The sequence below is a fragment of the Jaculus jaculus genome, chromosome X (assembly GCF_020740685.1).
Source record: "Jaculus jaculus isolate mJacJac1 chromosome X, mJacJac1.mat.Y.cur, whole genome shotgun sequence".
In the NCBI taxonomy this organism is placed as follows: Eukaryota; Metazoa; Chordata; class Mammalia; order Rodentia; family Dipodidae; genus Jaculus; species Jaculus jaculus.
This window is the reverse complement of record NC_059125.1, coordinates 56061586-56080286: the sequence shown is the minus strand read 5'-3', so window position 1 is coordinate 56080286 and position 18701 is coordinate 56061586. Positions and strand designations below refer to the sequence as shown.

The 18701-nt window shown below is 41.6% G+C and overlaps 1 protein-coding gene across 3 annotated transcripts in view; it reads right to left on the bottom strand.

Moving 5' to 3' along the window:
• Iqsec2 (IQ motif and Sec7 domain ArfGEF 2) overlaps nucleotides 1-18701 on the bottom strand; it is a 116989-nt gene that overhangs the window by 69910 nt on the left and 28378 nt on the right. For all 3 annotated transcript variants that reach the window (XM_045140340.1, XM_004661028.2, XM_045140342.1), the window contains exon 2: nucleotides 2013-2042. In XM_045140340.1, coding sequence (XP_044996275.1) covers nucleotides 2013-2042 — 30 coding nt within the window. The remainder of the gene's footprint in view (nucleotides 1-2012; nucleotides 2043-18701) is intronic.

Here is an 18701-nt window from a genome sequence, read left to right as displayed (position 1 = left end):
CCCTTTCACATTGCTTTTCTTTCCCTGCACCAGGCACTGACCTTCTTGGGACTTCCTTTCCCTCAACTACAAATCAAGGATCATAATCATAACAGTTGCTATATTAAATATGATCATATTCAGAGTTCTGAGTATGTGCAGAGTCAACGATAATTGCTATGATTACTAATATTACTAATATTTGGATGAAGGTGAGTATTATTTGCAAGGCTGTCAAGAGGTCCTGCAATGATGGTATGGGCAGAGCTCTGAACTTGGTGCCAGGCAGACTGGGTTGTGTAAATTCTGGCTCAGCCCTATATTAGTTGTTAGGCAAAACCCATAACTACCCCAAGCCTCAGTTTCCTCAACTATAAAACCTGGCCAGCCCAGGTTCTGTCTAAAAGTGTCACAAGGAGGATCAAACAAAAGAAAGTCCCTGAAAATTTCTGTAATGAAGGTCCAACACATGTTGTCATATGACTTATGATTATAGTCATTATGAAACTCCCCTGCTGGGAAGAGCTAGCAACTAGAGATGCTTTCAATCTGGTTCCTCAACAAATAGCAGGCACAGCATCAGAGGTGTACTTGCAAAAGCCTAGGTTTGAGGTCAGTCCAGGTTGCCTTTCTCCAAACCCACAGTGGGACAGTGAAATCTGTGTCCTTTGTTAGACAATGCCTTCTTAAGTGCTAGGACAAGCTGTGCCTGTGCCACACTCTTTGGCTGCATGCAGGGACTAATTATGTGTTATTGTATACCTCTTGCTTGGACACTAAGGCTGACTGTGTCCATCACATTCTCTCTGAGTTAATGGAGATCTCAGTGTGTGTCTATGTCATAGTCCTACCCTTGGTCCTGGACCTCAGCATGTTTACCACAGATGTCTGTCATGAAATGCTAGGACCACTGTCTATGTGTATGCTGGCATCTTCTGCCCACGGTCCATATCTATATGCCATCCATAGGATGACAACACTTATGCTTCTGCATAGGGTTGGGCAAGTTGTGCCATACACAAGGGGTTATAACCATTATAGCCAACAGGTGGTGAATGGTGGGGGCGTGGGGGCTTATGTCCCAACTGTGCCATGCTCATCAAGCTGAAAAGTCTGTTGAGCATGGCTCAGAGGGAAGGGAGCATTTCCCAACTGATACATTCAAAAAGGAGAATAGCTCCATAAGGGAATCATTTTCTATTCATCACAAAAGTACTATATATGTCCAAGCAGCCCTGGCTGGGACTCACTGTCTCCATCCCATGCCTATGCAGCCTGAGCCAATCTCATTTGAGAAGCCCAACCCATAGTCCTCAGTCTGGATGCTAAAACTGGGCCATACTCTGAGCCCCCTATCACTCCAACATTATCGCTGTACTTGACACTTCTCCCTTCATGAGACTTTGGTACATGAAGGCCTGAATAATGAACAAAGATTCCTGGTCTCTACCACAATTTTACTCACTCCTACTTCCTCAAGTGCAATTGATCATACCTGTAAAACTTACTAAAGCTTGTCAAAATTTTAACCAAGCATGCAATACATACATATATATATATATGTATATGTATATATATGTATGTATATATATAATTCTAATGTCTAGAAAGTGTCACATACAAACCCCATCTAAATCCCACTACTCGTGCTGGCATGGATCAGGGTAGATTGAGAACTGTATACTAGAAAAAGTCAGTATCCATTATTCCCTCTTCTAGGAGAAGAAAGTAGAAAACTCCCTGGTCTGGAGTTGACCTCCTGCAAATAGGCTCTGGTGCCTGGCCAGCTCTTATAAGCCCCTGCAGTGTTCAGCAGAGCGTATGTGTCAGCTAGGGTCTTCAACCTTCCCTGTGCTTGCCATATTCACCCTTCCCTCCCCCTCCATTCCACACCCACTGCTAAGATCAATGGGGAAAGAACACTGGAGTTGACCTCTACCCCTGCCCATGGATCCCAAAGTAACAAACCAGAGGCTCCCCATTCTAGGCCCAGCCCCATCCCCCAAATACTACTAAAGAAACGAGGTACTGACCTGACTGTTCTGGAATTCTCACCATCAGATCTGAAAAAGAAACAGAAAAAAAAAAATAACAGTCAACATAAGCTAACTACTCTTCCCCCCTCCCCATGTAGTAACCTTGAGGCCCAGTGCATATTGTGAAAATGCCAGGAAGGAGGCTTTATTCACGCAGGACGAATAGCAAATGCAAAGGCCAGGAGGAGGTGAGTGCATAGCCAGTTAGAGAAACAAGGAGGAAGGTGGAATGGCTAGGACAGGGGGGGCAAGCAAAGGGCCATCTGGGAGGTCAAAGAGGTATCAGAAATCAACAACATGGGGCATAACAGGGCACAATGAAGAATGCAGCTTTCCTTACAGTGGCCTGAGAAGTACCCCAAGAGATCCAGGCTCACATATAATCTCTGCCTTTTTCCAGCCCTGTGAACTAGGCAAGCCACTTTACCTCTCTGAGTCTGAGCCTCAGTTTCCTCATCTGTAACAGAAGGCCAATACTCACAGATTTGTTGGGATGATTAAACTCTTTGGAACCCAGAAGACAAATGTCAGGTATTATTAATAACACAAAAGAGGCTTTGCCAATTACCTGGTCCAACCTGCTTATTTTTCAGATGAAGAGAATGAAACTGAGTCAGCTGTGGGGCTCCTTTTACTACACTGCTCTGCCTTCTTCATTATAGGGGCCCCTCAGAGGCAAAGGAAGGCTGAGAGATGAAAATAAAGTGAGGACCAGCTCTGAGGGGAGCCAGAAATGAGTGAGATCAGAACCACTCCCCACTTTTGGTCCCTCCTCCCTGAGAAAAGTGTTTGTGTATGCATGCATGCACTCACGCACATGTTTATGTGAGTGTCCATGTATACATGTATATTGGCATATGCACTTGTGTAAGGGACTTTAAGACAAAGGAGTGGTTATGGTAGGGGCAGAGGAGGGGAGGAAAGAGGCCCAGGGACCCTCGGAAGTGGAAAAGTGTGGGAAACAGCCTTCCTCTTCCCCCTGGTTGCCTTCCTCCCTCTTCACCCTAAGCTTTCGGTCCTTGTCCAGGTTGGGCTGTAAAGACACAGGGATGAACACAGTCCTACTGTCTGTGGTTGAGAGAGCCAGGAATCAACCTCACTGTGTGGGGTGGCGCAGGGAGCATCTACGTCTTCTCTGAGTCTCAAATGACAGAGGGACACGTAGGGAGGGGAAGAGGAGCTTAGGAGAGAGCATTTATTGAAAGTGAGTGGAAGCTCCACCAACAAGGTGGAGCAGGCAAGCATCAGTCAGGATACTGGATGAGTGTGGCATTTCCAGTTGGACTACTTGCTAGCTAAGTTTATCCTGAGGAACTTACCTCACTATGCAAGACATTTTTTCACTTAGTAAAAGGGGCAGTGTGAAGAATTACTAGTGTGGGGCAGTGTGAAGAATTACTCCTTTGGAGCTGGAGAGATTGCTCAGTGGTTAAGGTACTTGCCTGTGAAGCCAAAGGACCCAGGTTCAATTCCCTAATACCTATGTAAGCCAGATGCACAGAGTGGTGCATGCATCTGGAGTTCATTTGCAATGGCAAGAGGCCCTGGTGCACCTGTTCCCTCTCTCCTCTTTCTCTCTCCTTCTTTCCTTCTCTCAAATAAATAAAAAATAAACTTTGTGGGCTAGAGGGATGGCTTAGCAGTTAAGGCATTTGCCTGCAAAGCCAAAGGACCTTGGTTCGATTCTCCAGAAACCACATAAGCCAGATGCACAAGGCAGCACACGCGTCTGGAGTTCGTTTGCAGTGGCTGGAGGACCTGGAGCACCCATTCTCTCTCTCCCTCCTTTCCTCCCTCCCTCTCTCTCTCAGATAAATAAATAAATAAATATAAAGTTAAAAAAAAACTTTGCTATTAAAAAAATTACTCCTTCTAATGCAGTGGCTTTGAGACTCAAAGTACCTGGCACATGTTACCTGCTCAGATGATGACAATGGTGCCTTTGTAGTTCCCTAAAGGAACACAGGACCAGGGAGACAGAGCACCTTATCACACTTTCTCACTTTGCAGCAACAAGATTGTTTCTGAGATCTGTTCAATTATTCTCAGGTACCAAGTCTGAGGAGCCAAACTTTAGTGATTCCCCAACTGCCTCCAGAATGGAGGCCAGGCCCTTTAGCCTCTCTAACACTAAATCTCTGCTCTAGGGAGCCTGGTATCCTACAACGCCCCTGACCCCAAACCCAGCATACAGAGTTGACTATATACCAGACCCTGACCTGGGAAGACAACTGCTCAAGGAGCTCATGGACTAGACATTTAACTTCATATACTTCAGGGTTTACGCAATGTATATAATCAACTTCACCATTATCATTGTGAATAAGCATTGACTATCTACTATGTCCAATTATAGCACCTCTGCTTCCAAAGTATTTCTATGATGGGTTATAGTCCTCCAGATGGCAATGAAGAAGGGAAAGAGGTCCAAGTTCAGAAGAGTGTATTAGCTAATTTTACTCATAGTAGACTGAGTCTTACTAGTTGGAGAAGGGCACAACATCATCACCCATATGTGGAGGTATACCTCATCTCAATGGTCTATCACTATGCATTTAGCATATTATATATGAATAACAATCATTAATGTAGCACCTCTTTGCAGAGGCCAATGCCTTGCCCAATGGTCAGTCCGCCTCCTACTTCGTGAAGCTAAGGCACTATTCTTCTGAGAGGCAGTATTATAGACTAGTATGAGAACATTGGGTTCTATTATGATTTATTCCCTAACTGGCACTGTGAACTTAGACAAGTCACTTCTCTATGGACCTATGTTCCTCATCTGTAAAATGATGGGGCTGTGTTAGTTGAGTTCCAAGAACTCTTTACACTTTAAAATATTTAGCTTCTGGGCTGGAGAGATGGTTTAGCAGTTAAGGTGCTTGCCTGCAAAGAGTAAGGACCCAAGTTTTATTCCCCAGTACCATAAGCCAGATGCACAAGGCGGAGCATGCATCTGGAGTTCTGTCTGCAGTGGCTAGAGGCCCTGGTGTGCCCATTCTCTATCTGCTTAACCCCCTCTCTCTCTCAAATAAATAAATGAATAAACAGATAAATAAGTAGAGAAAATTAAAATATTTAGCTTCTTCAAAACTTCAAAGTTTATCTCATTTATCAACTAAAGTCAACTGTCCACAAGTGGACCCAGGGACCATACCTCACTTTTTAATGCATATTAATAGAAGAAATCAATTTCTCCTGCTACTCCCCATGCCTTGTCTTAATGAAGGGCCACTTAGGATGCCAGGATTTTCAAAAGACTTGGATATGCCTTTTCCCATCCTCAGTACAATTTGCTGAAGACTAAGAGCATAGCAACATATTTTCTGAATCTAGAACCTGAGCATGTAATCTGACCAAGAACTTTGATATTGTAGTTTCCAGGTGCAAGAGACAAATTGCAAGATGGAAGAATAAATGGCAGAATATGAAAAGATCCTGAACCTTTTGAGAGGACTTATGGAAACCACAAAGCAAAATGACTAAAAAGAATTAAGGCTCCCCAGCTGCCACACTAGTATCTGCCTTTGCTTCAGGGCTGGATCCCCTGCCTCCAGCTTTGATTCCCAACCCCCAGCCAATTACAAGCATTAACTGGGAAAGGTACCTTGGAATTAAACAAGCTAATTAACCAACCAAAATGTATCAGAAATGAGATGTGCTATCACTTGAATGAGACAAGCCAGTATTTGAGATATCTGCATAAAATATTGTGGGTCCAGGGCTGAGATGGGATATAGCTCAATGGTAGACCACTGGCCTAGCATGTTCAAGAGGCTGGATTCAATCCCCAGCACTACACACAAAAAAATTATGTGTCCAAAAGAAAGAGATTGGACATTTGAAGGATAACTATTAACTGGGATCCTCCCAGGAGTGTCTTGAGGAAAAAGAAGCAGGTGCTAAGGCCAAGGGATGATGCAAGTCTCTAAAAGCCAAGAACCAGCCCTAGGACAGCCAGGCACCTTCCCTCCCTAGATCATCTTGTCTAACTGCAAGTTCTTCAGTGGACAATTTTATCACACTGACTACTAAAGGAATATTCTAAAGTGCCAATCACTTTGATGCAGTCCTCCTGCTTTAAATATTCTATAATTTCCCCACTAAACAAGACTTACCACTTGCTTTTGTGACTCATTTGTTATTCAGAGATTTTTTAAATTTATAAATATATTTTTTTAGTTGGTGTACAGAGGTCTAGGTATCATTCACTCTGGCATTTTCAAAAACAATTTTACTTAATTATTGTTCCTTCTCATCTCCCCAACCTCCCTCTCCCCTTACTTCCCCTCTCCCCAACACCCTCCCCCTTCTGTTTACACGTCACACTTCCCTCTCATCCCTCTTCCTGCCAGTCTCTCTAAACTTGCTCTTGGTTACCATTCTATCGTTTTAGGTTTTACCCACAATTGACCCCTTATACATACATACTTATTACAAGCTAGGATCCACATACCAGAGAGAACATGTAGTTTTGGTCTTTCTGAGCTTGGATCACTTCACTTAATATAATTCTTTCCAGATGCATCCATCTCTTGCAAATTTTATTATTTCATCTGTCCATATTGCTATGTAGAATTCTATTGTTCATATGTACCACATTTTCACTATCCATTCATCTGCCAATGAACAGCTAAGCTGATTCCAATTCTCAGGTATTGTAAATAGAGTGGCAATAAACATGGATGTGCAAGTATGTCTGGAGCAGATTGTGGAGTCCCTGAAGTATATGGCCAGGAGTAGTGTAGCTGGGTCATATGGGAGTTCTATTTCTAATTTTTTGAGCTACCTTTATATTGGTTTCCATGATGACTGTGCTAATTTTCACTTCCACCAACAATGGATGAGAGTTCTTCTTTCCCCACACCCGCGCTAGCATTTGCTGTCAGTTTTCTCAATAATAGCCAAGCTGGCTGGGATAAGATGGTATCTCATCATGGTTTAATTTTCATTTCTCTTGTGGCTAGGGATGTTGAACATATTGGCCATTTGTGTTTCTTTTTTGTTTTTGTTTTTGTTTTTCGAGGCAGGGTTTCACTCTAGTCCAAGCTGACCTGGAATTCACTCTGTAGTCTCAGGGTGGCCTCGAACTCACGGCGATCCTCCTACCTCTGCCTCCCAAGTGCTGGGATTAAAGGCGTGCACCACCACACCCGGGTTGTGTTTCATTTTTGTAAACTGTTCATTTTGTTAGCCTACTGGATTAGCAGGGTGTTTTTTGGTGTTTAATTTTTGTAGTTTGTGAATTTTGGTTATTGGCACCCTGTCTGAGATATAGCTGCTCAATATTTTCTCCCATTCTACAGGCCCTTTGATGAAGGTTTCTTTTGCTATGGAGAATCTTTTTTAGTTTCATGTAGTCATTTGTTAGTTCTTGGGCTATTTCCTGTTCAGAAAGTTCTTACCTATATCTTGAAGCATGTTCTCTATCCTTTCCTCTGGAAAAGTTTCAAGTTTTAGATTAAGGCCTTTGATTCACTTTGAGTTGATATTTGTACAGGGTGAAAGATACAATTCTAATTTTACCTTTATGCAGGTGAGGATCCCAGTTTTGCAAGCACCATTTGCTGTCTTTTTTCCACTGAATGTTTTTGGCTCAGCTTTCAAATATTAGGGAGCCAAAGCAATATGGATTTATTTCTGGTCCTCTATTCTATTTAATTAATCTATATGTCTATTCGGTGCCAATACCACACTGTCTTTGTCACTGTTGCCCTGTAGGATAATTTCAAATCAGGAATTGGGATACATCCAGCTGTGTTCTTTCTCCTTAGGATTGATTGGGAATTTGTGGTCTTTTGTGCTTCTACATGAATTCCTGAATTATTTTTTTCCAGCTCTGTGAGGAATGAAATTGGAATTTTGATGGGGAATGCACTGAACTTGTACAATGTTTTTGTTAACAAGGCCATTTTCACAATATTATTTCTGCCAATCCAAAAGCATGGAAGGCCTTTCTATTATCTAGTATCCTCTTTGATTTTTTTTCTAGTGTCTTAAAGTTTGCATTATAGAGGTCTTTCACATTTTTAAAAAAAAACTTTTTTGGTTCATTTTTATTTATTTATTTGAGAGTGACAGAGAGAGAAAGAGGCAGAGAGAGAGAGAGAGAGAGAATGGGCACGCCAGGGCTTCCAGCCTCTGCAAACGAACTCCAGACGCGTGCGCCCCCTTGTGCATCTGGCTAACGTGGGACCTGGGGAACCGAGCCTCGAACCGGGGTCCTTAGGCTTCACAGGCAAGCCATCTCTCCAGCCCATAAAAACATATTTTAAAAACATACTAAATACCTTGGAATAAACATAACCAAAAATGTGAAAGACTGGGCTGGAGAGATGGCTTAGCGGTTAAGCGCTTGCCTGGAGATAGGGAAGGAGAGAGAATGGGCATGTCAGGGCCTCCAGCCACTGTGAATGAGCTCCAGATGCATGCGCCCCTTTGTACATCTGGCTAATGTGGGTCCCGGGGAATCGAACCTGGGTTCTTGGGCTTTGAAGGCAAGCATCTTAACCACTAAGCCATCCCTCCAGCCCTATTTAATATTTTTTAATTTTTTATTTATTAGAGACAGAGACAGAGAGAGGGAGAGAGTGGGCATGTCAGGGACTATAGCCACTGCAAACGAACTCCAGATGCATGTGCCACCATTGTGCATCTGGATTACGTGGGACCTGGAGAATCAAACCTGGGTCCTTAGGCTTCACAGGCAAGTGCCTTAACTGCTAAGCCATCTCTCCAGACCGCTATTTAGTATTTTTTGCAGCTATTGTGAATGGGGTGTTTTTCTTGATTTCTAACTTTATTCTCAGTGTTTATAAGAGCTACTGATTTGGGGTGTTGATTTTGTAGCCTGCAACTTTACTGAAAGGATTTATTAGCTCTAGGAGTTTTCCTAAATTCTGTTAGGTCTTTTAGGCATAGAATCATAAATAGTTTGACTCCTTCCTTTCCTATTTTTATTCCTTTTAGATGTCTTCTTGCCTTATTGCTATAGCTAGGATTTCAAGCACAATATTGGATACAAATGGCAAGAGTTCTTGATTTTAGTGGAAATGGTCTCAGTGTTGCTCCATTTAATATAATGTTGGCTGTGAGTTTGTTATACATGGTCTTTATTATTTTGAGGTATGTTCCATCTATTCCTACTTTCACCAGGACTTTCTTTATGAAGGCATGCTGGACTTTGTCAAATGCCATTTCTGTATCAATTGAGATGATCACGTGATTTTTTTATCCTTAAGTTTATTTACAGTGTGTTATATTTGTTGATTTACATATATTGAATCAACTTCACATCCCCAGTATGAAGCCCCCTTGAAGACTCACCACTCTCAGACTCCAAATCTCACTTCAGCTTTTCAGATATCTTATGAGCAAGCACATCTATCATTTGCTACCTGCCATATTTTATGCTTGTAAGATGACTTTTTTTCTTTTCACAATTTTTATTAACATTTCCCATGATAATAAGAAATATCCCATGGTAATACCCTCCCTCCCCCCACCCGCACTTTCCCCTTTGAAATTCCATTCTCCATCATGTTACCTCCCCATCTCAATCATTGTACTTACATATATACAATATCAACCTATTAAGTATCTTCCTCCCTTCCTTTCTCTACCCTTTATGTCTCCTTTTTACCTTACTGGCCTCTGCTACTAAGTATTTTCCTTCTCACACAAAAGCCCAATCATCTGTAGCTAGGATCCACATATGAGGGAGAACATGTGGCGCTTGGCTTTCTGGGCCTGGGTTACCCCATCTAAGATGATTTTTAATTTTATTAAAGTAATACATGAACATAGTTTAAAAAGACAAATTATAAGGAGATCTTAACAAAAACAATAGCCCCCTTTCAACCCTTAATTTTTTTCTGAGTTTATTTCCATATTGTTAAGTATATGTTCATATTACTATTCTATTTTTGATATTACCTTATATGTATTTTTCCCTTGGAAAGGGATTCTTGCTCTGCTACCCAGGCTGGCCTCAAACTTCTGGGCTGAAATGATCCTCCTGCCTTAGTCTCCCTAGCAACTGGAACTCCATAAACTTGCCGTGGCAATTAACATGTATATACTCTTTCTTTTTCTTTTCTTTTCTTTTCTTCCTTCCTTCTTCTTTATCTCTCCCACTCTTTCTTTGCAGTGCTGGGTCCTTATGTCTCCTTCTTAAATTTTATTTTTACCAGGCATAAATGGCAATAGAATTTCAAGTGTATGAAAACAATTTGGCCTTCTCTAACCCTCCACACTTACAATTCCAACTTTCACAGATAACCTCTTTTCAACCTTTCCACTGCTTTTAAAAATTTTATCTCACTTCAAAAGAATAGATAATGCATCTTCTTGCCTATTTTTTTTCCTTTCTTTCCTTCTTTCTTCCTTCCTTCCCTCATTTATTTGAAGCAGGGTTTCACTCTAGCCTAGGCTGACATGGAACTCACTCTTTAGCCCAGGCTGGCCTCAAAATCATGGCACCCTCCTACCTCAGCCTCCTGAGTGCTAAGATCCAGTGTAAGTCACCAGACCCAGCACATTTTTCTGTTCCTTTTTTTGTTTGTTTGTTTGTTTGTTTGTTTTTCGAGGTAGGGTCTCACTCTATCCCAGGCTGACCTGGAATTCACTATGTAGTCTCATGGTGGCCTCGAACTCACAGCGATTCTCCTACCTCTGCCTCTCGAGTGCTGGGATTAAAGGTGTGTGCCACCACACCTGGCTCTTTCCGTTTCTTTTTCTTTTTTTTTTTTTTTTGAGAGTGATAGACACAGAGAGAAAGACAGATAGAGGGAGAGAGAGAGAATGGGCGCGCCAGGGCTTCCAGCCTCTGCAAACGAACTATAGATGTGTGCGCCCCCTTGTGCATCTGGCTAACATGGGACCTGGGGAACCGAGCCTCGAACGGGGGTCCTTAGGCTTCACAGGCAAGCGCTTAACCGCTAAGCCATCTCTCTAGCCGTCTTTCCGTTTCTTGATTTGCTTTTTCTCCTTCTTATATTATGTTCTGAATTCCTTTCAGTTTTCTATATTATGTTATGAATTCCTTCCTACTATGCCATAAGAGGATATAACTTTCTTACACATACTACCTAAAGTATAGGTCTTTAATCACTGTTAGGTCTTTAATCACTGGTTTAGGCACATTACTAAGTGTAATATACTATGACCACTTCCATTCTTTCTGTTGTCACTCAGGTACATATTCCCAGTACCTTCCTATCATTACAACATTACCGTTCCATCACAAGGTTGGAGTTAAATCAATGTTGGTTGGCTTACCTATTATGACTATATGAATACTTACCACAGTCTGAGTATTCCATATATGAAACTTGGGAACCAGAAATGTTTTGGGTTTCAGTTTGTCTTCAGATTTTGGAATTTGTACATATACATAACATCTTGGGGATGAGAAACAAATCTAGACATGGAACTCATTTGTGTTTCTATACATCTTACATACATAGTCTGGAAGTAATTTTATACAGTATTTTTTAAAAATTGTGCATGGGGGCTAAAGAGATGGCTTAGCAGTTAAGGCACTTGCCTGCACAGTCAATCACCCAAGTTCCACTCCTGAGAACCCATGTAAGCCAGATACACAAGGTGATGCATGCACACAAGGTGGCCCACACACACAAGGTAGCACAAGGACTATGACCCTGGTGTGCCAATTCCCCCCTCCCCTCTCATAACTTAAATAAAGTGTGTGCATGGGCTGAGCATGGTGGTGCACACCTTTAATACCAGCACTTGGGAAGCAGAAGTAGGAAGACCACTGTGAGTTTGAGGCCAGAATGAGTTCCAGGTCAGCTTGGGTTAGAGTGAGACCGTACTTAAAAAAAAAAAAAAAAGTGCATGAAACCAAGTTTCATAGTATGGAATTTTCCATTTGTGGTACCATATCAATACTAAAAGTTTTGGATTTGGAGGCATTTGGGATTTCAGATTTTCAGATTAGGAGTATGCAATCAATAATGGATAAGTTGCATCACATATAATTCAATCTTCAGCACCGAAAAAAAATCCTGTAGTAATATAATTACATTTCTTTTCCCATGTATTTTTTTTTTCCCTGTGGTGCTCAGGGTTGCAATATTTTATTCTCTCTGATATGGTTACTGTCTATTATTTTCTGTTCACTTAATTCTCTTCATACAAATGAGTAATTTCTACCCCAACTCTGTCAAGAAGTACAGTTCTCTTCTCAATGTGTTTTGACACATAAAGTAATCCATCAGATGAGTTTTCCCTTAGAGCATCCATCCTTCTGCAACAGTCTACACTGCCTGCTTGCCCAGGTGTTGCCCTAAAACCTTTTCTCTTTTCCATCATGCAGGGAAGCCCTTTAACCTCTTCTGTGCTGGATTTCCTGTTTCTTACATTCTGCTGCTTTTCTCTAAGTTTGTGTCCTTGTTTTGCTGGAGCACATTCTCTGGTACTCCCTGAAAAGCAATCATAGGACCTAAAAACTTTAGACCATCTATATCCTTACCCTTGATTGATAATCCATTCAAGTATGGACTTTTAGGTCAAAAATTCTTTTCCTCAGAAAACAGAAAATTGTCCCATCATCTCTAATATTTAGTGAGATCCTTTGTACAGATGTGTTTGTTTGTTTTTCCTCCAGAAGTATTTAGGATCTTCTCTTTAATATCTGGTATTCTACAGAGTCATAGCGATATATCTTTATTTATTTATTTATTTATTTTTATTTTTTAAATTTTTATTAACATTTTCCATGATTATAAAATATATCCCATGGTAATTCCCTCCCTCCCCACCCCCACACTTTCCCATTTGAAATTCCATTCTCCATCATATTACCTCCCCATTACAATCATTGTAATTACATACAATATCAACCTATTAAGTATCCTCCTCCCTTCCTTTTTCTACCCTTTATGTCTCCTTTTTAACTTACTGGCCTCTGCTACTAAGTATTTTCATTCTCACGCAGAAGCCCAATCATCTGTAGCTAGGATCCACATATGAGGGAGAACATGTGGCGCTTGGCTTTCTGGGCCTGGGTTACCTTGCTTAGTATAATCCTTTCCAGGTCCATCCATTTTTCTGCAAATTTCATAACTTCATTTTTCTTTACTGCTGAGTAGAACTCCATTGTATAAATGTGCCACATCTTCATTATCCACTCATCTGTTGAGGGACATCTAGGCTGGTTCCATTTCCCAGCTATTATAAATTGAGCAGCAATAAACATGGTTGAGCACGTACTTCTAAGGAAATGAGATGAGTCCTTTGGATATATGCCTAGGAGTGTCATAGCGATATATCTTGACGTGGGCCTCTGCATCATTTGTCTTGCTCAGTAATCAGTAAGCGACTGGGTTCTAGAAAATATTTCTGTGTTATGCCTTTGAGAATGTCCTTCCTCAGGCTGGAGAGATGGCTTAGTGGTTAAGGCGCTTGCCTGCAAAGCCAAAGGACCCAGGTTTGATTCCCAAGTACCCACGTAAGTCAGATGCACAAGGGGGCGCATATGTCTGGAGTTCGTATGCAGTGGCTGAAGGCCCTGGTGTGCTCATTCTCTCTCCTTTCAATCTCTCTCTGCCTCTATTGCTCTCTTTCTCAAATAAAGTAAATTTTTAAAAAATTAAGAAAAGAAAGAGAATTTCCTTCCTGCTGTTTTCTCCATCTTCTATTTGTGCAATTTTGATTGTTAGATGGAGGAGTTCCTCAATTGATCTTCGAATTTTCTCATCTTTTCTCTTTGGTTGTCTTTATCTTGTTATTCTACTTCTTAGGATTTATCCTTACTTAACAAATTATGTTAGGGCTGGGGAGATGGCTCAGTTAATAAAGTGTGTGCCATATAAGTATGAGGACCTGAGTTCAGATCCCCAGCACCCATGGAAAAAGCAAGTGTGATGGAGTACACTTGTAATACCAGTGCTAGGAGGCAGAGACAGAGAATACCTGGAGCCCACCAGCCAGCTAGTTTAGCCAAACTGGTAAACTCTGGGTTCACTGACTTTGTCTCAAAAATTAATAAGTCAGGGCTGGAGAGACGGCCTAGCAGTTAAGCGCTTGCCTGTGAAGCCTAAGGACCCCGGTTCTAGGCTCGATTCCCCAGGACCCAGGTTAGCCAGATGCACAAGGGGGCGCATGCATCTGGAGTTCGTTTGCAGTGGCTGGAGGCCCTGGCGCGCCCATTCTCTCTCTCTCTCTCTGTCACTTTCAAACAAATAAATAAAAATAAACCAAAATTTTAAAAAATTAATAAATCAATAAATAAATAATAAAAATTTTGGCTAGAGATATATGGCTTGGCAGTTAAAGGAACTTGCTTGCAAAGCCTAATGGCCAAGGTTCAATTGCCCAGTATCCACATAAAGCCAGATGCACAAAGTGGCACATATGTCTGGAGTTCATTTGCAGTGGCAGGAGGTCCTGGCATGCCCATTCTCCCCCTTTCTCTATTTCTCTTTCTCCAATAAATAAATGAATAAATATTTGAATAAATTATTTTTAAAATAATTACTAATTTTATTTTTAAAAATATTTTATTTATTAGCAAGCAGAGAGATACAGACATAGAGAGAGAGAGAAAGAGAGTATGGGCATGCCAGGGCTTCTAGCCACTGAAACAAATGCCAGATGCATGTGCCACTTTGTGCATCTAGCTTATGTGGGTAATGGGGAATTGAACCCAGGTCATTAGGCTTTGCAGGCTGAGCCATCTCTCCAGCCCCTACTTTTTAATTTTCATGTATGTGCCCATTTCTGTGTCTATGCATGCATGCGTGCATGTGTGTGTGTGTGTGTGTGTGTGTGTGTGTGTGTGTGTGTGTGTGTGTAGGTGTACCAGGGCCTCTTGCCACTGAAAACAAACCACTTTTTAAAAATAATTTTAATATTTATTTAGTTAGTTAAGAGGGGGACCAGATACAGAGAGAGAATGGGTATTCCAGGGCCTCTGGCCACTGCAAACAAACTCTAGACACATGTGCCACCTTGTGAATTGAACTTATGTGGGTACTGGGGAATCGAACCTGGGTCCTTTTGCTTTGCTGGCAAGCACCTTAACTGCTAAGCTACCTCTCCAGCCCCACCCTTTTTTTTTAGGCTTTTTGAGGTCGGGTCTTGCTCTAGCCCAGACTTACCTGGAATTCACTATGTGTATGTGGTCTCAGGTTGGCCTCAAACTCACAGCTATCCTCACACCTCTGCCTCTAAGAGTGTTGGAATTAAAGGCCTGTGTCACCATTCCTGGACATTTTTTTTATTTTTGCATCAGTTCTATTAAGGTTTTATTTACATAAAACAAAATATACCTAACTGAAGTGTCTTTGGATGGTGATACATAGAGATTAGTTCCCATGACAGTATATAAGTACACAGAAGCTCTGAGTATAGGTAGAACTTTCCAGGAAGTAGACTTCCCTAGACAGTTACTGAGCCAAAAGCCAGGTTTTTTTGTTGTTTTGTTTTGTTTCGTTTGTTTGTTGTTGTTGGATCACTTCCAAATGCCATTTTTCTGGGGTTTCTCAATTTTCTCAAAGAAGATTCTTTTCTTGTTTTTTTTGAGGTAGGGTCTCACTCTAGCTCAGGCTGACCTGGAATTCACTATGGAGTCTCAGGGTGGCCTTGAACTCACAGTGATCCTTCTAACTCTGCCTCCTCCCAAGTGCTAGGATTAAAGGCGTGCGCCACCACACCCAGCACTATCTTTTATTTCTAGTATGTGCATGATCTTGGTGTCCTGGAAGTGAAGAAGGAGAAGGAAGTTAGGGTCCAACCATTTTAGCTTGAAGATCAGTTTGCTTGAAGCCCTGTTTCATTGTATCCTCCACTGTACCTGGTGTTCCAAGTCCGAAGCCTCAACTTCAATTTTCCCAAAGAACTAATCTCTATGTGCAGGAATAGGGGCAGAGGTGGGGAGAAGCTGGGCCACATGGAGTTAAGGAGAAGCCAAAGGAACAAACCATTTACATTCCTCCATTTTCAGGTCCTCACCTCCTTCTGCCTTTTGAGATGCACAATACCTCTGAATCCTGAGCATGGCAGGGGTTCTCTAAGTAGTTTTTCACTTCTGCTCACCATCCTAGACTTTATGTGTTTCTACCTTTTTTATTCCCTTACACTTATTTTACTGGGATTTGGGGAAGGGACCAACACAAATAAATGCACTCAACTCATTATGTCCTATTTTATTCTAGCCAACTTCTATTCATCCTCCATGACTCAGGCAGGCACCACCTCCTCCAGGAAGCTTATGTTCATGTCCCTAGGATGGGTGAGGACCCCTCCTCTATTCTCTCATGTTATCCTTTTGCCTTTCTCTCAGTCCTGATCAAATTGTTTTGAAATTACCCATTTCAAACATGCCTGACTCACTCAGCTCCTGGAGGTCCAGAGCTCTGTCTCATTTCTACTCATAGCCCTAGCTCTCAGGGTCTGGTTCAAAGAAATGCAGAGTAAATATGGAGTGACAGAATGACTTAATCAATGAATGACTATAAAAATGGATCAGACATAGCCATAGAGTCTGATTATTAATATTATTATTATTATTTAGAAAGAAAAATAAGCTGAGTAGTTACTCCTATGTACATTCTCTTTAAAGTTGCCAGTTCAAGAAAGGCCACTGAAGTATAATTTAAATCAGTGAAAAAAATGCCAGGCATGGTGGCAATGCCTTTAATCCCAGCACTCAGGAAGCTGAGGTAGGAAGACTGCTGTGAGTTCAAGGCCAACCTGAGACCACATAGTGAATTCCAGGTCATCCTGGCTACAGCAAGACACTACCTTGAAAAACAAAACAAAAAAATGGAAGCTTAGTGGCCTGAACAGATGACTCAGTGGGTAAGAGTGCTGGTTATATAAACTCAAGAATCTTAAATCAATCCCCAGCATCCAAGAAAAAAAAAAAAAGCCAGTTGTGACTGTACATGTTTGTATCCCCAGACCTAACTGGGGTGGATCACTGGGACTTATTGGTCAGTCAACATGCCTGAAATAAAAAAGAAGAAAAAAAAAATGGAAGCTTAGTGGTTAAGGTGCTTTCCTGCAAAGTCAAAGGACCCAGGTTTGAGTCCCCAAGACCCACATAGGCCAGAATGCACAAATTGACACAAGTTTCTGGAGTTCGTCTGCAGTGGCTGGAGGCCCTGGTGAGCCCATTCTCATTCTCTCTCTCTCCCTCTGTCCTTCCTCTCTCTCACTCTCATAAATAAATAAAGTATTTTTTAAAAAAGAAAAACTCGCAGGAGAGATGGCTTAGCAGTTAAGGCACTTGCCTGCAAAGCTTAAGGACCCATGTTCGACTCTTCAGATCCCATGTAAGCCACAGGCACAAAGGTAAGGCAAATGCAAGGCCATACATGCCCACTATCACAAGCGTCTAGATTTTGATTGTAGTAGCTGAGGCCCTGGTACACCAATTCTCTCTCTCTCTCTCTAAAATAAAAAATAATAATAAAAGAAAAGAAAAACCAAAACATATATAGTAATATGCCTGAGCTGGGGTGACGGCTCAGTGGCTGAAAGTATTTGCCTATAAACCCCGGCAGACTGGGTTCAATTCTTTAGCTTCCATGTAAAGTCAGATGCACAAAGTGTGCGTGCATCTGATGCATCTGGAGTTCACTTTGCAGTGTGGCAAAAGGCTCTGGTCCATCCATTCATTCATTCTCAATCCCCCCTCTCTCTCCTTGAAAATAAATTTTTAAAATATTTTTTTTAAATAGTCCTGCTTCCATGTGCTACATGCAATGAATGGTTAATTCCATCATAGTATATCAACTGCCACTAAAAGTGATGGTCATCACTGGAGAGACTCAAAACTCATCAAATTGCTGAAAAATGAGAGTGGAGTGCTCAGCACTTAACAAGACTATCACACCCTCCAAGACTTAATGACCATTGTAGAAGAGGTGGCAGAAAGAATGTAAAAGCCAAAGGAAGGGGAGTCATGCTTTTCAATACTGTCTCCCAGACAGCACTCACGACCCCACAGTGGCTGATATCACCTACAGAAGACCTGCATAAAAGGAGGGGGAAAATGATGATATCAAAATAGAAGAGACTAGTTAGAAAGAAAAGGGGATTCAGTAGAGGACGGATAGAGGAGAGGGAAAAGGGAAGGTGGTGGGAGGGGAGTATGTTCATGGTATATGGTCTATATGTATGGAAATTATCAATAAAAAGTTTTTAAAAATATTTTATGTATTTATTTGAGAGTGTGTGTGACAGAGAAAGAGGGAGAGGAAGGGAGAAAATGGGCATGCCAGGGCCTCTCGCTGCTGCAAATGAACTCCAGATGCATGTGCCATTTTGTGTACCTGGCTTTTACGTGGGTACTGGAGAATCGAACCTGGGTCCTTAGGCTTTGCAGGCAAGCATCTTAACCACTGAGCCATCTCTTCAACCCAATAAAAAGTTTTAAAGGAGTGCTGGGGAGATAGCTCAGTGGTTAAGGCACTTGCTTGCAAAGACTACAGGCCTAGGTTGAATTGCCTAGTACCCATGTAAAGGCAGACGTCCAAAGTGGTGCATGCATCTGGACTTTATTTATAGTGGCAAGAGGCCCTGATATGCCTGTTTTTTTCCTCTCTCTCTCTCTCTCTCTCTCATAAATAAATTTTTAAAAATTAAAGTTAAAAAATAAAATAGCCAGTTAAAAACTAAAAATGAAGATCATGGTATGGATGAGATGGTTTAGTG